The sequence below is a fragment of the Tachysurus fulvidraco genome, chromosome 19 (genome assembly GCF_022655615.1).
Source record: "Tachysurus fulvidraco isolate hzauxx_2018 chromosome 19, HZAU_PFXX_2.0, whole genome shotgun sequence".
NCBI classification, from domain to species: domain Eukaryota; kingdom Metazoa; phylum Chordata; class Actinopteri; order Siluriformes; family Bagridae; genus Tachysurus; species Tachysurus fulvidraco.
The window spans coordinates 8,824,403-8,847,087 of record NC_062536.1 but is presented as its reverse complement, the minus strand read 5'-3'; the positions used below and the strand labels follow the sequence as shown (position 1 = coordinate 8,847,087).

The following is a 22,685-nucleotide window of genomic DNA, read 5'->3' as shown; positions in this document are numbered from 1 at the left end:
AGTGAAATAATGAACATAAAGGCAGGTGATTTGATACACAGCAACAGTGGAAGTGCTACTTTCAGTTATATTATGTACACTCAGTGGTTCATGTAGAAAAACTACACTTGCTGGATTACTAGGATTGGTCTGCTGAAATACTTTGCATCCGAACTCACCAGACCCACCAGTCCATATCATCTTTATAATTTAGATAATATGCAGCAGAATTGATTGAGCATTAAGCTGAAGAGGTTTAGAAGACACACCCAGCATTTACTATACTCACAGATATGTGGAGCAGCTGGTGTTGGCCAGAGGATGGTCAGCATTATGAAGGGTGACAGGGGGAGAGTGCTGAGCAGAGAGCAGGAATCCAACAGCCAGGAGACATAGACTTAAACAAGTCCCTGCTCAGACAGAAGGAAAGAAAGTAACATTAACAAAATAAATAAAGTAGTGTCAAACAGACCAGGTATTATAGATTATAAATTATAAATACAAATTATAAATTTGAATGCATAAAAATGACTTAATACACATATCTATAACATGGCGCCTGCATGATGTTGTATCAAATACTCAAATATGTATAATGCTCATGAATCTCCTCTTTAATTTTAGCTTGATCACAAGCTAATTTGGTCACCCAGTGAATTTACTGCATCTTTAAACACAAGGCATTCGCTTAACTTAAATCACTTGCAGAATATTTTCTTTTCTGCAAAAAGTCATTCTTTTACCTCACTCCTTGTCTCCTAGCTAGTCACCAAGGCATCCTGTTTGCACAGTTGCTTGGCAATATTTAACATTTTTTTAAAATTACTGCATAGTCTCTTAGCCACAATACAGCAGAGGAAAAAGGAGGTGAGACATGTAGTACATACTCACCAACAAAGCTGCCAAGAGTCAGTTTTCTTCTTCCCACCTTTTCCACCATCCACACACCCAGCAGTGTGAACAGAAAGTTAGTAAATGTGGTCAGTGAGGACAGCCAGATTGCCAGTTTATCATCCCGCACTCCAGACATCTGCAAAATGGTGGCACTGTAGTACCTGCAGTAAGGGGGAAAGTGGAATTGTAAACAAAAGTGTAACATAGTTATGCACTGTGAAATGATGTATATGAATAGAACCTCAGGATGTTAAGAGAACCAGCATCAAATTAGTACTAATTACATTAATGAACCTTGGTATGTGTTTGTGTTTTGGTTACATAAAAAATGCACCTAAAATCAGTTGCTAACATTTGTTTTCCCATAAATGACCATAATTATTGCCTTGTGTTTCATAACATCCAAAACAATGAATTACTTACAAAACAAAGGATTCAAGAAAACCCTGAATATGTTTCCTGTGTTTAGTGACCATGTGTATACTGTAAATGTAAAAAGTAAATTTAAAAATATTTGTAACGTCTATATCAAAATGCCATTTTGACTGATTACATATCTTTATGCACTTTAATCATTTGAAGTACTTACAGATTTAAGTTTTTCTGATTTTGATGTTGTTTGGATTTTGTCAACTGTTTATCATATTTACCACATTGGTATAACATCAAACATACTGTTTATGCAAAATTATTTCTACAACACAAACTTAGATATAAATTAAAAAAACAATAAAATTTCTACCAACAGCCAAACATTATAGTATCATTAGAAAAATCTGTATAATAACAGAGGAACATTGTTGCTACAATGAATTGTGAATAGATTAAATAAACAGTTTTGAATAAATTCCAAGCATAAAAGCAAAAATCTCACTCAAACAGATCTCCATGTACTTCAATGATCTACATCCAAAAGAAATAATGAATGTGAAATGATAGAAATCCTGTCTTTCCACCAGGAGTAAATTTCTAATAGTTAAAGCACCTCTGGAACATTCACAAAATGACTGCAGATAGTAATTGCAATTAACTGCACTGATTATATTTTGTATTCCCTTTTGGCCCTTTAATTATTCTTTAGAATTGTTTATGCACCATGGCTTGAAATTGTCCCTTTGTTACTGATTGTTTATGCAATTAGGTTGAAATTTTCTTTTTGTAACAACCTAGACCACTCTGCCACTTTTACAAACTGGCATTTGACTATCGTCTTTTTAACTTCTAATTACTTTAGACAGTGGGAAGTTAAAGATTAGGAAAAGTTTATACAAAAATAAATAAATAAATAAATAAATAAATAAATAAATAAATAAATAAATAAATAAATAAAAACAGCATCAAAAGCGGTGATGACATAAATGGGGTTTACTTAGGGGAAAAAATGACAACGGGAAAGAAACACTAGGAGACTGAAAACACAGGAACAACAAACAAAGAGATAGCAAACCAAAGGCAAGGACTCATAAACAGATGCAAGACAACCGGTATAAATAGGGTTGACAAGAACTGAAACACAAGGCACAGGTGTGCAGAAGTGGGACCGGTTAAGAAAGAGTGGGGCTAACACACGTGATACAAAAAACAAACAAAAGCACATGGCACGGACACAAAGACAACAATGTCTCCCTAGTGTCCAAACAGAAAAAGGTTCAGGCCAATTCCTGACGTCTTTAGATTTAGATTCATTTTTTTGGATTTGGGAGTGGACCCCATCTGCTGTGTTATGTTCTCTTCAAAGAGAAAGAGTGGTTATGTGGATTACTGCCAGCTTGAACCCGCCTGCACATTTACTTCTGGGCACGCCCGGAAGCACCAACAAGCATGCCACAATCAGTGTAACAGCTGTCTAAACTTCTTCCCCATTATGATGCTTGGTGAACATTAACTGAAGCTATTGATCTGTATCTGCATGATTGGCTGATTGTATAATTACTTGAACTAGCAGTTGTACATGTGTTAAATGATTAGGTAACAAAACTATATATAGGTGACTAAACAGTAAAGCAAAGTATAGTCTGTCTAACAAATGTGGAACAAAAGGTTATTTATAATGGGTACGTGTCCTTAGTGGCGTTCCCGATTTTTTCTAGTCAATCAGAGACACTCACCCCATCCTCATGATTTAAAGTACTCACTTCATGTTGAGCATACATGCTAAACTGATTGCCCTTCAAAACGAACAGCATATTAACATCCATCAGCGACAGACAGAAAAGTCTATCTGATGCTCCCATTGTCTAGATGCTGTTGTAGAAGGCGCAACACACACACACACACACACACACACACACACACACACACACACACACACACACACACACACACACACACACACACACACACACAGTGTACAAGTGCAAATATAAGATAATTAAATCAAAGTGAGCATTCATTCACTAAAATACAGCATATACTGAAATGTTCATTTGTATTAACTGGTAAATTGTAAACTTGTATTTTGATATATTCTGATTTTCAGTGAAAGACCTAATGCCCAAGTCTGTAATCTTTTTAATCTTGTCAACGTAAAATTTGTATTTCATTCACTTTTCCATACTCACCTGCTGCTTTTACAAATAATTATTTTTTTTTTGCATCCAGTTTTTCAAAATGATCAATATTTGAAACTTAAGTCCTAAAGTCAACATTTACACATGAAAAGTTCCTTGTAATAAGAATGGATTCATGCAGCCACTTTAACTTGGTTTTCTAGGCTTCTCATTTTGAACCGTATAGACCATATGCATCCAAGATTCTCAGTTTATTCTTCCAAGGTTGTCAGTGTCCAAGATGGAGTTTTCTTTTTTTTTTTATTTAAAACACAAGCAGTTGCTTCTAAGCCTAAAAATCATAGAAAATGAAAACTAACATTTTATTTGCTTTAGTACAATGTAACACAAAAGCCAGGCACATTTTTCAAGAGAAAAGATTAGAATAGACACATATATAAATGAGAAAGACAGAAGGAAACTTCTAAAGCATTTGTTATTTTTTTCCAATATATTGCTGTATGAATACCCTTAGTTGTGATTTCACATTAATCGCTGAACATTTGGTTTAACAGTATGATCCTCGTTATTTGGCAGGTTATAAAATAACACTTGCTTCGTCAAATAAAAGAATTTTTCAAGCACCAGTTGTTAATTTTTCACACAATATCATGAAGTCACAAGATCCTAAAATCATAAAATTGTTGTGTTTGGGGAACGTCGGTTATTTTATCATGCCTTTAATTGGCTTTAAAATAGTGTTTTTTTTCATACTTCCATAAAGAGAATGTGTCAGTACTAACTTCTATGGTTTACTTCATACAAAAAAATACTCCTGGCAAAGAAAATTAAAAATGTTTAAATGTACTTAATTTTATATTCCATAGTTTTGGAGTGAATCACATATTTCAGAGTGATGTATTGTGTTAAATCTATATAGTGGTACATGCCTGTATTTGAGTATTAGTGCTTAAGTCCATAAAAACAGCTGAACCTTTAAATAAAGTGTATGCTAATTGACAGGATAGTTTAAAGACCTACATTTTGGCCTGTGATTGTCTCTCATGTTGATGTTTTGTTCATCACTTATCTAACACTATCTGACAAATTACAGTGTGCTTCACAGCTACTTTTAGACCTTTCTGAAAATTTCTGTTGCTCAGCATGTGATATCAAATTGCTCAGCATTATACAGCATTGTGTTGATAATTACATATCTTACAGTAATTGCGGCATGGCAGCTTTGTTGGACATGCTTGGCATGTTAGTTTTGGTGAAATGTTCAAAGCAAACAGCTCAAGTGGGGGGGGGGGGGGGGCGCAGAGACAAACAGAGGAGGAAGATGAGGTCATGGATCTCTAGATGAACTCCCAAGTACTAACATACTCAGACATGGTCAGGCAAGAATATAACGTCTAATTATACATTAATTATAACTTTTTAGTGGTTTTAAAATTCTTTTTTATGTTAACAGTATGTTCTAAGCACAAAATCTACCAAGCAATGATGCAATAATGCTGCTTAATCAGGCCTAAAAATCATAGTTTTACAGAAAGCATACAGTTTTATTACAAGCTCAACAGCCAATGTGTGGAAAACACACACAAATGCAATAAATGCACTATGCAAAATGAGTCCACATATGGAGATTTATAGTGTTACAAGCAATTGGAAACAAAAGTCATCTGATTCAGACCTCCCTCCTTTGATTTAGAGCTTCCTCCATAACGAAGCTCGGATTCAGAGAACAGTGGCTTTAAATACATCTGTTTGGATTTCCTCTTAAGCTTCACGCTGTGTGTCGTAGATAGAGAATATGCTTGATTAGATGAGAAACCATAGTTTAAACATGCCTGCACTTTGAGTCGCTCCCGCTGCTGCTGCGGCTGCTGCTGCTAAATTATCAGGAAACAGCAGCCTCAAGAGATCGTACCGAGTTCTTTGCTCTATGATTAATGACCAAATAAAGCTGTGAGGGATGTAGTTGTGGATCATTTAGTAATATCTTTTAGCTAGTGATCGCAGGATTTAGAGTTTAATTTCCTATACTGAGAGCCAGCAAAGCCTTTAACCATCAGTTGCTAAACTGTAAGTCACAAAGGCTTTCTGTCGCATTATTTCTGAGTGGAAAAACATGCAGATAACAAGTAAAGAGGAAACAAACTGGACTCTGAACTGTAAATTGTTATTTTGAACTCATTTTTCAAAAATGATGTGCTTTGCGTAATTAAATCCTTATTTTAAGATCTTATGGCATTCTTTCCATTTAACATCTCGGAATTTTTTCTTTATATCTTAACACTGAATAAACAGATTTTTATGACAACAAAATTTTATTGTAGACTTTCTGAAGATTTGGGCCAATATGCATTGTGTAACTTCATCACAACACACGTTCAGCCAAATCCAATGAATGCAGCTATCACAGAACATAAATACATATGTGTCTTCACTGGTTGTTGTTTACAGGAAGAATTGTGTGCATGAAATTTCAACAATTTAAGTAATTTTCTACGAAAAAACACAAAAATCGAATGTTGAAAATCGGTGCATTAAAATCAAGCTGTAACGCTCACAAAAAATGACACAAAAACCCAAAGGGACTAAATAATAATAAATTAATTATTAATAAAATTAATAGAATATCAAGTGGGAATACCTTCAAGGGTATTTTTTTTTCCTACTACACTGCTTCAAACCAGGGAGAAATAAACATGAATAAATCAAAACTTCTTGGTAAAGATATCTTGCTGTGAGGATTGTTTTGTACTGAAAAAAAAAAAAACAACAACAAAAAACAATCAGCATCTAAAAATTACTAGACAGAATGCGACCCTCACCCCAGCTATTTCAATTAGTACAGCTGTTTGTACTGCCTGTGGGAAGACAGGGCTCAGCTGTGTGTCTGAAGAGACCACCCATTGCTGCACGATGTGAAACAATATTGAAATGTTCTCATTTCTTTTTTCTTTTGAACATAATTGAAAAATAATTTCAAACACTCGATGTGGATTTCGGGTCATAAAAAAAGCAATGCTTTTGCTCTGATATTAAACTGGTGCTGTTAAGGAAAGGGAAATAAATTTACAAGCGTGAAGACTAAATTAAATCCTGATAAATCCTGATTTTCTAATATGTTATTGTTTCTTTGGCACAAAAATACAGAGGTGTATGTATGTGTATGTATGTTTGTGTATGTGTGACACATATGGGTGACACGTCACATAAACGAATTATAAAAAATTATAAAAAGGGTGTTGATATGATGAAGCTTTTTTGACATAAATATAGTATTTCAGATGGAAGGTTTGTAGAATTTCAGTAACAATTTGAGAGAGAGAGAGAGAGAGAGAGAGAGAGAGAGAGAGAGAGAGAGAGAGAGAGAGAGAGATATGGTAAGTGAATAAATACCTGCTACAATATAACTAACCACATGAACTGGATTCTATGATGATCTCCAACATTAAATAAACTATTAACAGAAAAAAAAATGAATGAAAATATCTTAGTTTCAACTGTTGATGTAATAAGAGGAAAAGAGACACTTTGTGCTGTTCTGTTAGATAAACCAAAAGTAGTATCATACACCCAATTTATTTGATTATCAAGGTTTTAAGTATTATTCTATATATTGTGCTTCTTTTTTGCCCCAGGTATCTCTAATAAATTGTACAGGTACCTGTAATGTACTTGTGAAGATTTATACGGTTACCGAAGGATTATAAGCAAACATTTGATGTAAATATTCATATGTATAAGCTTTAGTTGGGGCTTGTTTATGCACAAAGTTGTATCTTAAGAATGCTCGAATTTCTATGATTTCTGTAACATTCTCACCCAACAAACTGACGATTTGGATTAAAATCTTTGGATAGATATCTGTCCACTTATTTGAAAGTATACCTTCTATATAAAATTATACTCTACAATACGTGGAATATGTTTCTTCTGTGTAGTCCTAGCAGAAACCAGCATCTTATGCATAAGGAATTATTCTCCCTCTGTCACAGACTTATACACTATAAATATATATGTTTTTGTGTTTGAGTACTCATTTACAAAATTGCTCACAATTGACAGTTCTCCTAAAATGAATACAAATTATAATAGGAAACTAAATGAATAAAATGTATCTCTGACTAACAAGCATTTGATGTTTTACTAGTACATGCTGCACTGATGCAGAATGGTTATGAGAGCTGTGGTTTGAGCAAATTTCATAAATAACATTGTTTTCAGGTTTTGTTGTAGATTACTACAAATCTGCTGATTCAGAAAAATGTACACAGAAACAATTATTTACATTTTATTATGCAGTTGTAGCCATGTTGTTTAACTACAGAATAGATTGCAGTATAGGCTTGTCGGCAGTGGCAGCTAAACAGTTAAGTCAATGGGTTACCGGTCAGGGGGTTCAAGCCCTAGCACCACCTAGCTGACACCGTTATGCCCTCGAGCATGGCTGTTAACTCTCACTGCTCCAGTTTGCTGTTTCATGGTAGACCCAGTGCTCTGACTGCAACTTCCTCACAATCTGGTATATGCAAAGAACATAATATCACTGTGCTGTAATGTACAGTATATGTGACAAACAATGACATCTTCATTCTAAAATGTTTGGCAGGAGCATAGCAACCAGGCCTGTTGCTATGCTCCTACCAAACATTTCAGTTTTTAATGCATTTGTGCATTAAAAACTGATTAATTTTTCAAAGGTGATACTGTACAAAACAGGAGAAGGAGGTAGAATAGATAAGTCTGGGTTGTGATTTTCCTGCAGCTTTCAGACTTATTAAAAATTTCCAGTACTTCAACTCTAGAGAGTCTAAAGTAAAAAAAAAAAGACTGAAAAAAAGAGAAAAAAAATTACACTGCAGCCTTAAAAGCTTCGGACTGGTTCCTGAGGGTCAGACTGCAGTGAGTACCAAGAATCAGTGGTGAACCTTGTCATATCTTTGGAAAAAAAAACTCCCACTCTCTAATTGGCACTGTCTCTGTCAGAGGCTCATGGGAACATGATTAAAAGCTACTGGGTGAGGAAGAAATGTGAAGAGTAATAGAGGAATACATTAGGACAGAGGCTTCAGCTTGACAGTGGGGGAAGGGAGCTGAGAAGGAAACAGTCTTTTGCTGTATGTTCGAAACAGTTTGGAAGGCGGACACATCCATGCTTGAGAGCTTTATTTGTGTCACATCCTAACCTGTAAATAAAGTACTGAATTTCAAGCACAATTTCCAGTTTCTGAGTGCATACAAATTTCCAGTTTCTATGCACATACAGTACCATCATTACTAGATAGACTGTAAGTAGCACAGGAAGTCATGCAACTAGTGTACAAAAATGCACTTGCAAAAACACAAAATAAAACTTTCTACATTTTTTAACAACAATGACTTATCAACTAAGCTATATACTCTGAATGAAGCTGCACTGATGGCGGAAATATCAGAAATAGATTTTGTCGATTTCCTAAATAAATAAAGAGGACAAATTTTGTAGGACAAAAAAAACCCAAGATAGACTAAAGAGAGTGGTTTCAGGTTATAAAATGGATTTAAGTGTAAAAAACCCAACCATACTAACCAACCCATGTGTAAATACAGTATAACAGACTAGGCGGGTCCAAGAAACAATTACCTTTACACCTTTTAATTAGACATAACACCTGTTCTTGGCTATGTGTAAATTTTACACATGGTGTTTCAGTGTGAAAAATGTAGTCGGTGCAGTGCAATCTTTAACTGACTTATTGGTAATCATGACCAACATATACCATAGCACGCTTGTCAAGGCTCAAATATAATTAACGGTGTTGATTAGTTTCTTATAACAATATTCTAGAACAATTTTCTCTGAAAATAACAGGGCTGCAAGTAAAATCAAAGATTTATATTAATGCAGTCTTTCCTTTATTTGACAAAAAAGTATATGAAAAAGAAAAATATTAGGTTTTCTGTAATGAGATGATTATGTAACATTTTTTGAGATGAATATGTACCACTTTGTAATATTCAAAGTTGTTTCTTTAAGATTTCCACGAAGGGAAAATTTTAAGGACACAGTTCTAAGTAGCATCCCTCAGGAAGGAAGAATTCTTAGCTAGTTATAGAACCCTTGAGGAACATTTAGTAAAAAAAAAAAAAAAAACTGTACACATTTGCCTTAGGTTGTGTGCACAATAAAGAAAGGTGTTCTAGTAGGACTTTGCAGAGACATACAGCGTGTGCATCTCGGTTCGTGTCATGAGCTGGACATTGTCCAGGTCAACATGTTCAGTGGCTGGACACTAGCAGTCAGAAGGAAAAGCCACAGATCCTTGTTAACGCCTACTAATGCTGTTCTGCTAAACTTACTGGGGATGAGCAGGCTTAACATATAGGGAGAGGGGGACAAGATTTCTCTCACACACTTGGAAACTGGGAGAGCTTGAGCTTAGCATAACAATGACTGAAATTCCAGTGAATCACTATGGCTGAGGAGGTGGTGATCTGTTGGCATAAAATGTCATGATGACGGTGTGTAAGCCTGTATGTATGAATAATATCAAGCCTCTAGGTGAGATTCTCAGCAGGATAACAATAAATTTCTCTGGAATATGCCTGTTCAATATTACACTGATTTACAAATACAAAATAAATTACGAGTGATAAAGACCAGCCTTGGAGAGAAGGCTGTATTTTATCCATTTGGTTGTCTCTCATTGTGAGAAAGAACAGATGCTGCATACATTTCCTTGGTTTTAATTTATTTAGAAGTGGTTAAGGGGTGACTGCATGCACTAATATGATTGCCAGTACAAAGGTTTTGTAAGCTATATGACAGGCAGACATCGATGACAGACACTTGGTTGGACAAGAGGTTGCTTCTTGTGCTCTGTAGTGTAACAATCCTGTCAATCACATGAACATGCTGGAAAACACATTAGTGATCTCTGCTACCCAAGTGTTGGTTGGATGGAGACTGAGAGAGTGAGATGTTGCAAGATTGTATTAGAAAGAGGAAAACAGAGAATCCATGAAAGCAGCTGTGAAAGAAAAACATATTTGGGCAAGGTTGCATTAGTTCCATTATACCTTCCTGCATTTCTTACGATTCCTAATATTCCTGATGCAATTGTACTTTATTCAATTTCATTCATTTTCAGTAGTTGCTTTATCCTTTATCACTGGGTGGATGGTAGGAATTGCATGTATTTATTAAAGCACCTTGGATTGTCTTGTGTATGAAATGTGCTATATAAAAAAAGCATTTCTTGCCTTTGATGAAACATATCTATTCTGATGACCGTGGTCTTTTCCAGAGTGACCCTGTCCCTATTCACAAGGCACAAGAGCTAAAATGATGTACAACATGTACTGTGGTTGTCAGAATCACCTGATCTCAACCCAACAGAACTACGGTAATCTACATCGGCAAAACACTGAGACAATAGCTGATGTAAGATTAGTGTTCCTCCACCATCTCATCCCTCCAGTATATGTTCACCCCTCCAGTATACTATTACTAACGCTGTTCTATCTTCCAGTATTCTATTGCCTATCTTAATACCGTATTTTCCGCACTATAAGGCGCACCGGATTATGAGGCGCAGTCTCAATTACGGGCTCTATTTCTGTACTTAACCCATACATAAGGCGCACCGGATTATAAGGCGCATGCTAAAACATACGGTCTACAAAAAAGGTAACAGAAGCAAAACAGTGAGTTTAGTTGAACTTAATTCTACTATTTAACAATACACACACATTATTTTTTAATCAATCTTCTCCCACAAATCCATCAAAGTCCTCATCTACTGTGTCTTCTTAACCTGGCGCAGTACATTTTCTTGCTTCCTCCACTTCCGAACCATAGATAGATACATTGGTGTTGAATACTTTCAGCTGCTCTATTCCCATTTACAACCGTGTAACTGTAGCCTGTAGTTTGTAATTGTGCCTCGTAAGCATCTGATTTTTATTGGCGGATGGCAAACCAACTTAAGGTGCATTTACCGCCACCTACAGGACTGGAGTGTGGAGCGCATAATGGTTAGGAAGAAACAAATGATGTTTTGCAACATACCGGTAAGTATACCTACGGGAGGCATGGCGAAGGTAAGCGTACGTACTGTACGTATTACGTAATGTTCTCTGATTGGTTTATCGCTGCCAGCGTACGTAGTGTTTGTATACGTCCCTGTGTCAGCGGGAAATGGTCGGGCAGTCAATCAAGCGGAGCGCTTACTAAAGTCACACAACATTTTTACAGATTTCTGGAACTCAGTGCACACATAAGGCGCACCGGATTATTAGGCGCACGGCCGATTTTTGAGAAAATTTAAGGCTCTTAGGTGCGCCTTATAGTGCGGAAAATACGGTATATTTTTCAACCTAGTTTCTTAAATTTTATTTGGGTGCTGGGTTTTTATTTCAATCTGTATACTGTACTTAAATTAAAATAAGTGACACGTAAAAATCTTAAAATCTTGCACACTGGAATTGTTCTGGATGCTCAACTCCTTAGGGAATTTCCCTTTCATTTGTTTATATGGTTAATACATCATATAAGCATGTCCATAACTGTTCAATAAATAGAGGAATAGACACTTTTTGGTAAAAACTCATTCTCACGGCTGGATCAGAAAACTTATATATACATGCTATATATACATGCATATGGGATCATTCCATCTGAGTAGGTGTGAAGATAGTACCAAGCACACTAAGTTTGAGGGAAAAGGCATGAGAGAACAAAAGAAAGAATGTGTGTGTGTGTGTGTGTGTGTGTGTGTGTGTGTGTGTGTGTGTGTGTGTGTGTGTGTGTGTGTGTGTGTGTGTGTGTGTGTGTGTGTGTGTGTGTGAGTGAGAGAGAGAGAGAGACATTGCCCCCTTGAGATCTGACCCATTTCTCTAATGAAAGGGAATGAGCACAGTACCACACACAGATGCTACACAGCACCACAGAGACCAACAGTAATCTGTACCTATTTTGCCATATCCACAGCCAAGTACACACACAGAAAAAGAAGAGCAAAGTCAATATAAAAATCATGGATTTTAAATAACCTGTAGGAAGTAAATCTCATTATAATCCTCTATGGTAAACATAGCTAAGCATATGGCTATTCATAATAGTGAAGATGCAACAACTGGCTAAAATAATCTCCTGGTCAAAACAGGAACTCTGACTTGGGACAAGAACCTGAGCCGAACCATTAGTGTGTAAGACAAAGATTGCTTTCAGTCAGTCGCACTGATGTCTAAACACTGTCAATCTGTCAATACAAAGCATCAGCAGTATTTAAACACACATTTGGTAATTAAATTTTCTCATTTTATAAAACTGAGGGTTAAGGGCCGTGTTCAAGTGCCCAGCAGTGGACACTTGCTGGACCTGGGATTCAAACTCGCAACTTCTATCAGTGGTTCAATACCTTAAGCTACCACATCCCAAGTTTTGAGAATGCATTTTAGAATATAAAAGCTGAAACGTGATACAAACGTGTTTGTTTGCACACAGATCAATAAATCAATCATTATCTGATGTATGTACTTTAGATAATGCAAACATCACAGTGGTGACCTCTTAAAGTCACAGCTTTTTATTTAGTTATTTATACTGAAGTATTCCTTATGACTATGGATTTTCCAATAAGTTACAGAAGTAAGTAAAGCAAGTCTAGACACACATCCAGCTTGTTGGATCCCATAAACACCATAAACATAACATAAACACAGTCAGAAAGCATGTTTATATATGCCAGAGGTATTCAAGGGTCCAGTTTAAAAATTCCTTGCTTACTTAATGTAATAATTCAATTCACACTTCTTCACTATTTACCTTGGTCTAAAGTATGATACGTTTAAACCCTACATGTGACCGGTGTGAGCAAGCACCATCTACCCTATCGCATATGCAATGACTCTGCTGAAAACTAAGTACTTTCTGGCTATCAAGATTTTGTCAGAGATGTATAGAACCATCCCCAATTACTGCAATATTTTGGGTTCTACAGAATCTCCAAACTGAAAATATAATAAGCTTTACAACCCTGATGGTTAGGCAATGCATCTTGCTTAAGTGTAAGGAAAAGTTTACTCCAACCTAGATATTATATAAGATAATGCACTTCATAGTTTTATTCTATATGTCTTATATAGAAAAGACGGATACTACTGAAACTCTACTTCCATGAATCCTTGTTCACGTTCTTTGTATAGATCAGATATGTTAAGATTATAATTATGACAATCCAACACGAATGTGAAGACAGACATGACTGATAAGTGATATGTTCATTTTATTTATGCTTTGTATCTTTGCTATAATAATAGTACTGCATCTTACTAAACTGCATTATGAACATATTGCATAAGACCTTCACAAAGTACATGACTGGGGCACAGGTAGAGTCTCATAACAATGATAAATACAGAGAAGGCCACTGCAAACAATCAGCTCACAGGGTTGTAGAGCCAATATGATGATAATGGCCTGAGGTGGTAATGAATGTTTGTTACAGAACAGAAGAAGACAATAAATAAGCAATCATGGAATAGAGCTTAAGGTTTAGCATGAGATTATGGGACAGGACTGTGCTTGTCAGAGTCTGATTAGAGAGAACATTACCATAGTCTAATTACACTGGCACTGTGTTTTCACTTATGATTTAAAGATGGATAAAGGAAGCCCACTGAGACTGTCTTTGGACTCAGCAGAGCCACACTATGACTGTGGCTATAGGTCATTTTTAATGTCCACATTTTAGCATTGGTTAATTGGGGCCTGGTGGATGGGCAAGGGCTTAAGAACAAATGTCAGGCAGTTGTCAAACCGGGGGGGGGGGGGGGGGGGGGCTGGGGGGGTGTGTTTGTGCGTGATCATTCAAAGGGGGAGAGATAGAGAGGGAGGGGGGAGAGAGATAGAGAGTGAGAGAGGAAGAGAGAGGGAGAGAGAGAGAGGGAGAGAGAGAGAGTGTGTGTGTGTGTGTGTGTGTGAGAGAGAGAGAGAGAGAGAGAGAGAGAGAGAGAGAGAGAGAGAGAGAGAAGAAAATCATGAGATAGATGGTAAAATGGAAAAAAACAAGGGATCTGAAAGACAGATAAGTAGACAGAGATAGATAAGATGGAAAAAGAAAGAAAGCAAGAAAGAAAGAAAGAAAGAAAGAAAGAAAGAAAGAAAGAAAGAAAGAAAGAAAGAAAGAAAGAAAGAGACAAGAGAGACGGGTGTGCTGCTCAGATGTGTAAAGTGCTACGCAATGTTCTTTGAATTAACTGTCTTATGCATAAAGGTGGAGTAGGGTCTTGTCCTCAAGGCCTTTATATGCGTATGCATGTTTAAATATGGGAAGAGAAAGGGAGCGAGACAGAGAGCGAGAAAATGTGAGGGAGAAATGAATGGAGATGAGGAGATAATGAGCTACATACTGAATTAGAGAGTACTATCATGTGCTAGCGGAAATGCTTATCTTTAGATAACATTTATAGCTTCCACGCAGAGGATAAAAGCTGTTTATGTCTAGATAAGCCTCATCCCTTATATGTCTCCAAGTGACATCCACAAAAGCCCCAGAGAGCTGTGCTTCATGAGACAGGCTGATGAAGGGATCTCTTGGACAGCTGAGCCTGACAGATGACGAAGTGACGAGCTGTTTGTGTGTGAGAGTTTGACATGTTACATCATTCAGAGAGCAAGACCAGGCAAAGACCCTTGGATAAAAACCATAAATCCATTGATGCTGCTATGTTTTCAGTGCTATTATGTTGTACTGAATAATGTGTGTGTGTGTGTGTGTGTGTGTGCTTGAATGTGTCGGTGTCTTACACAGAGAGACAGTGTCTGAGTTACAGGGGTAAAACTTAGTGTTGTGTGTGTATGTTTGTTCCAGTAGACTGACTTACTGATGCTACATACGTTGAGAGAGTTTTTTTCCCCAGACCTGTATGAAAAGCCCTATCACTTTCCAAAATAAGAGCTGAGGCAAAGTAAACACATTTGGACGTGTGCACACGCACACATTCATTACTCCTTTTGCTAGTGACATCAGTGGTTGCCTAGCGACGGCACATATTCCACGATTGTGTAAAGCTTTCTTTGAGAAGTTTGTTGCAGAAGGTGGAGCAGAAGAAATTACAGGAATGAAGAGAGGTTATAAAAATGAAACAATGAGCAACAATTCATTAGCCTACAGTGTTAAAAATGGTTATAGTGTTAATTGTATCCACCCATGTACTGTATATTGGCTGTGGCCAGCTAGTCTATACAGTGCAATTTTGTAATAAGCTAGTCAGTGAACTAAAAAAAAAGTTCTTTAAAGAGACAAGTAAGCAAGATACCTGTGTGTGTATGTGTGTGTGTGTGTGTGTGTGTGTGTGTGTGTGTGTGTGTGTGTGTGTGTGTGTGTGGTGTGTGTGTGTGTGTGTGTGTGTGTGTGTGTGTGTGTGTGTGTGTGTGTGTGTGTTCAAATGGCCTTTGAAGGCAGGCATAACAGAAGCTTGGCAAGAATATAGCATGGGCAACCTGGGCAAGTCTACTTGGCCATTCATCTCCTTTCACATTTGTGTATATCCTCTGTATTTCTATATCTACATATTAATATTTTATTTAAACCTTTCTACAAGGCTTATCATTACAATACAAGGTTAATCATCATACAATCACCTCTTTCATCCTAGTTACCATTTCATCAGTCAACCTACTTTTCCACCCTGGTGACCACCACATCATCCAATCTCCTTTTCCAGCCTGGTGACCAGCATATCATCCAATCTCCAATTACAACCTGGTCACCAGTCCATCATCCAGTCTCTACTTTCTGCTTGAACACCATCCCATCATGCAGTCTCTTCAGTCAGCATGGTCACTATCTCATCATCCAACCAAACTCCTTTTACGGCTTCATCAACATCCTGATCATCCCATCACCGAACCTTCTGTATCAGCATGGTCACCATTGCATAATATGGATCTCTAATGTTCTGCTTAATATCAATTCATCAAATCTTTTCTGATGACCAGTTCCTCCTTCCAATCTTCTCTAGAGAACTATTTCCAATCTGTCCATCTATTCTCATAATTTGCTCAATATCACTCCATTTACCTTCAACTACCACTAATCACCAAGTATCCATCTATCGGGCCTGCTGTCTTGCTCACTATCCCTCTTTCTCCCCTTCTCTAGTTGCCTTCTTACTATTCTTCTATTTTTCCACCCCTTTTAACCTTTCACAGTCTACTTAACACACAGTGTCTTCCGCCCTCTCTAACTAGACTAATAGAGTTTTTATTGTTTTTATTCATCTCCACAGGTGGTTTTATTGTGAAGTACTATACAGTACAAAGGAAAACAATTAGAAATATATAATCATTATTAGTATTGTTGTGCATTGAAGTAGTACTGTTGTAAATAAATGAATAAATGTGGTAGAGAGCAATAATGCCTACATCACTGTGTTGATGCCAGAGAGCTGCTGGAACATGTGAAGTCCACAACCCACAATGAGCGCACGCCGGGCAGGAGGATAGGTCACCATACGCCAAATCACTGGGCCCTCTGCAAGGAAAATAAGACACAAATGACCTTTTCATGACATCGTCTCTCCACCCCCCCCCCCCCCACACACACACACCCACACACACACACACATATATATATGCAGTGACATAAAGATTGTTGTGTCTCCAGGGTACTTATTTACCTATTTAAAAGTAAAATAACTGTTCAGTTGCAGTCCAATAACTTCCATAATTGTGTGGTGCTCAAGCTCCTGCTGCATACGGTGCTGATTATAATCGAATGTCTAAAATGAATTCAAAGTCTTAATCAACATAGAGGGACTTGATTGACAGTCCTGAATCTTTTTTCCTCTCAAATGTTTTCACAAATGTTTCCTTTACCAATCTAAAAGCTTTAGAATTCTTTATTCGTTCTCCTTTACAACATTCCACTCCAGTTATATGATATGTTCTGGTCCTTTCACCATTTGTATGGTTTGCACAAATGTGCAGCCTGCTTATGTAACCATCTAAGGCAACAAACAGATTACTGTACAGTGTTTTTGCATATTCGTGACAAACATGATTTTTGAATATGAGGAAATGAACGCAAATCACAGTTTTTAAATAATAATTTCATCGATAAAAGAAAATGTACACGAAAGTACTCTACAATACACATGTAAATGAGATAACTTCCTAAACCTAATAACTGCTTATAGCACTTTGGCAGTAAAAACTACAACCGTTTCTGATATCTAGATACCATTCATTCACTTCACTATGAATCCTTCACTCTTCTTTCTAAAATTGTGAATGGCCACTGAGTACAGTAGGTCACACTAAACCCAGAGGAAGATTTTCACTTGTGCTTTGGATTGCCTCATAACCACTTTTGCTTGAATTTCAGCAGCAAAGCATCCCCACACTCAGACTACAACCACCGTGCTTGATTGTTCATATGATGTTTTTATTGTTGAATGCTGCAGTAATTTTACACTAGATGTTACAGGACCAATTTCCTCTGAAAAATGATCAGTTCACAGAACACTATACCAAAAGATTTGTTTTTCATCAAGGTTTTTTGCCATTTGTGAATAAACCTGGTGCACATGAAGCCATACTCTGTGTTTGAGTCCTTTACATCAGATTGAATTTGCCCAGTTAGGATTCATTAAACTCACTGACTCATCTGATTTGCTAAATGAGAGTGGAGCCAGTCTTCATCATGGATGCAAGGGTTCACTGATTAAAGAGTGATGTAAGTACTAGAAGTCTCATTTATCAAAGCATGCATAAAAGAAGTACAAAATTTATCTGTAAGACCTGCCTAAATACACAAGATCATTGGTATTTATTACATGGATATGTGTATGACTTGATTCATATAGCTCACAATGCAATATATTTATTCATTTATTATCATTCACACTGTAAATAAAGCAGCATGTTGCATACATAACATACAAAACTTACACAAAATCTTGTTTGATAATCATGAAGTAGGTTCCAAGATTCAATTTTTAAGCAGCAAATAAACTAAAGAATAACGTGTTTGAAAGACAATTGAGTCATAACTGGAGCCCAGTTTGATGTATATGATGCCAACCAGTTGAATGTACAAGTTCAAGTTGCATCCTGTTGTCAGTGGTAATATAACCCAAACAATCTTTTAAATTGCATTGAATCCACATTTGATGGTCAAGGGAAGCACTCAGTCCACCAAGGAATCAAAGCAGGGATATTGCCATACTTCTCTGTTAGGTCATGTTATAAACAATGCAAATGTTTTGGCATGGAAACATCTTGCAACACTCATTAGGACAGAAAATCTTGCCATTCATTGATCTATGACATGGCCTAATAAAGCAGTTATCGAATAGGAAATTTGAATATGGTATCAAAGCTTTATTTTTCATGTCAATATGAGAATATAAGAAATTGAAATTTTGTCAAAAGTGTGTATGAACTGTATGAGCATAGATATAAATGAAGACAGATTAGTTATAGCTTTTCATAAATGTACTCTCATCCATCCATTCATTTTCTGTACTGTTCATCCAACACAGTTTGATGAGGATCCCGGCATCATTCTAAGGAGCCTCAGGGCACAAGTCAGGGGAAACAACTTCCTCTTCGCAACCACAACCACAACCACAACCACAGACTCACAATTCAATTCACAATGCATGGAGAAATGGGATCTGGAAGAAATCCCCAAAGCATGTACAGATGCAAATGATGCCCATATGGGTTGTAATTAGAATTCAAGACACCATTTGGCAGACCCCCTAATCCAAAGTAATTACATTTTTCTCTTTTATAAAACTGAGAGGTTGAGGGTTAAGGGTCCAGTTTAGCTGCCGAGTGGCATCTTGGTGATTTTGGGAATTAAACTCACAACTTTCCAAACAGCAGTCCAAGACCTTAAACCCTGAGCTTCCACTTCCCCATCGATTTTGTATAATTCACTCTTTCAGTGATTCCATAATCAAATTTCATCCATCCGTCCATCCGTCCATCCATCCATCCATCCATCCCCTCATTCCCAAGGCATAAAATGAGGCAGGGATACAGTAGCAAAAAGGCACAGGTTACTAGAGAGGGAAATGTTTAAACTATGATGTTTTATCAGTTTATGATGTTGCCAGAGGAAGTTGCTCGTATGTCACATGGGAAATGATCACTGCCTGGTCCCTTGAGACAAGTGCTACAGACCCTAACTCAATTTCAGTTACAAACACAGATTCATGGAGTGCTGTGAACCAGGCCATCGGTGAAAAGACTCTTATAATGAAGAGCTAACTCCATTCTTTTAGACAGACAATTTCTACTTCCTAACAGCTGCTCAAGCATGTGCATTGCATTGTCCCTTATGCTAATACAATCAGAGCAGACCAGAGGAGCATGCTCCATACAAGAAAAATAAGGGCTACTATTGAACTGCATTTATTTATTTGGATTTTTCCCAGCAGGTACCAATCCTGGTGGGAGAAGGCTACCATGTGCTCCCTTCCACTGCTGCTCATTGTGTGTCTTGGGGCAGAATAACACACTCAGATGAAAGTGCTATGATTTCTTTTTCAAGTTTTCATATAAGCTATTTTAACAGTATTTTGCATGTTTTTCTTAGTTGGTGTGCTTATATGAAGAACTTAGCTGAACTTAGCTACCTTAGGTGCCATAGTGTTTTTGTTCTTGTCGTTATCCATTGTTTTATTGCAAACAGCTAAAGTGATAATATACATGCAAAGATAACAATTTCGTAGATTTTCTGTACACAGATACTTTAGGTTCACTAAAAGCAGCATTGTTATAAGCATCACACCCTGTTTACATTATCTATGAAACTGATTGCGAGATGCCACCACTACACACTGTACATCAAATGTTTATACAGATCAATGGACCAGGATATAGAGTCATGGAAGTAGCACAAACAGAAATGAAATAAAATGAATATGCCGCTAATTAGACTATTATTTCACATATGAGGCCCCAGCTGGACCATCTCCCATGCCAGTCTGCACATCATTGAGTCTGCCACACACTTTTAGAGCTTGGCTCTGTGTTTTCTGGTCTCCACAGATGTGCCAGAGCAGCTGGATAGTTATGCAAAGGGCACCAAGGACCACTGGTTGCTAGGATCCTAAAGCAAGGTCTGACCAGACAGATGGACCCAGGAGAGGTATGTCTTTTGCTCTCTTTTTTACTCTGTCATATCTCCTGTCTGGCAGCAAAGCGCCTCACAGATTATCAAAAAATGGCAGTATGAATAATGCCTAGCCTTTATCTTGCTGTCATGCATGTATAATTAATCACAGTATATGGAATAAGGTATAAAACCATAGGAAAGACAACTCGTAGGGGCTTATGAATCTCCTTATAACTGTTGCAGAAAAGTGGAAATTTACATTTACATTGAGCATTTTATGCATCACTTTCATCACTGAGTGAGCTTATGCATAGCAAAACATGCGTGCCTTTGCTCAGTATGCTTTTGTGATATACAAGAAGTAATAAACTGTGTAATGAGAGGACTACTTCAAAAGCTGAGAAAAAACCCTTAGACCGAGTGTCAACTAGTTTTATAGTCTTTTCATCACTCATGAGAAGGCCTGTACATTCAAGAATAGGCAGAAACACTGAAGTGCAGAGATAGTGAGCTGACAATAAAGCGAAAAAAGCAAAAGTTTGTTGCATGATGGCATTTTTTGCTCCTTCAAAAAAAAAAAAAGAAAAAACACTTTTCCTAAGAAGAAAATGAGATTAAGGGGTGATGCTGAAAGCCAACTAAAAGCCATCAGAAGAGGAAAGAAAAAATGAAAGGCATGAGTAGAGGAGGAGCTTTATAGTTAGCAGCATATACAAAAGAAGCAAATAGTATACTGACATAGTATGCTAATACTAACTATGCATTTATAATCAGTTCTATGATTCAAAATAACGTAATAACAAGCAACTAACATTACTGTAGACACTTAAAAAGAGCATTTTTAAATAATATAGTATACAGCAGGGGTGTCAAACTCAAATTCACTGTGGGCCAAAATATAAAGCTGAGATAAAGTCACGGGCCAAACTGAATATTTATTGAAAAATTAACTGCAACTGGCATGTAATGTTCAACCTTTTTTCATATGGAAACAAACTTTAGTTTTGCTTAAACACAGTATTTGAAACAACCAGAGCTTGATATTACAAACACATAAGAAATTAAATTTGAAATAAAAGACACATCAGGCCATCCTTAAAAATAATTTGGTTTGCAGTAACAGTAAAAAAAAAAAAAAAAAAAAAAAAAAAGGTCGTTAGGTAGGTCTATATATATATTTTTAAAGTTTCAATGTAAAAAAAAAAGGACAAATTTGGTGACGGTGATTACGTAGGTATGACTTTAAACAAATTAGCATATCGTGACGTCACTGTCTGGGTCTTCAACCCGTGCCTTTTAGTTAAAGCGGTGTCGAGCTGTTTTAATGCATTTTTTAGATGTATTATGGTGCCCGAACCCGTTAATATTATTTTATTGCTTTTGTATTAGTTGTTTGAAAAGTAAAAAAAAAAAAAGTCGGTCCTAACGCAAATTTACAACCGGCAAGTCGGTCGGACTTAAATTGAGTCTGTCCTAAATTGACGGTCGGTCGTGTTACGGTGTGACACCGAAATCTGTGACCTATCGTATGTTGTGACCTTAGAGGGCGCTGTTGCTAAAATGCAGCTTAAAATAGGTCGTCTAGGGACGTTCGCTACGTAAACAGAGTAAATGCAAAATCTTGCGTAAATCTTGTTGCGAGAACGCGCCAAGCGCCGTGAACGTTACATTCAACGCGCGTGCCGTCGTGCTGCAAAGAAACAGTTGCATGCGCATTGAACTAAAGCCTCATTTACAGTACTTAAAAATGTACTTTCATGATTTTCAGTACTTTCATGATTGCTTTTTTTTAACTACCCTGAAAGTCATTTATTAATTAAGGCTAAAAAAATGTAGTCAGATGCTGATGCTTATTATTATTATTATTATTATTATTATTATTATTATTATTATTATTATTATTACTACATATTTGAATTAAACAAACTTACAGCACGGTCACAAAATATGATAAGGCATTACAGGTTATAGGCATTAGTGGTGATGCCTAACACCCTCTATAGTATATCCTGAAAGTGATTTGGGTCTCATGTCAACAGAAACAAACTTACAGATAGAATAGAGGGAGGTAACGGATCCTGATAACCTGTAATGCCTTATCATATTTGGTGACCGTGCTGTAAGTTTGTTTCTGTTGACATGAGACCCAAATCACTTTCAGGATATACTATAGAGGGTGTTAGGCATCACC

The 22,685-nt window shown here is 36.8% G+C and overlaps 1 protein-coding gene across 1 annotated transcript in view; it reads right to left on the bottom strand.

Moving 5' to 3' along the window:
* LOC113645466 (proton myo-inositol cotransporter) overlaps positions 1–22,685 on the bottom strand; it is a 42,571-nt gene that overhangs the window by 4,537 nt on the left and 15,349 nt on the right. The window contains exons 4-6 of the mRNA XM_047804366.1: positions 16,789–16,897; positions 871–1,034; positions 269–389 (exon numbers count right to left, since the gene is read on the bottom strand). Of these exons, the coding sequence (XP_047660322.1) occupies positions 269–389; positions 871–1,034; positions 16,789–16,897 (394 nt within the window). The remainder of the gene's footprint in view (positions 1–268; positions 390–870; positions 1,035–16,788; positions 16,898–22,685) is intronic.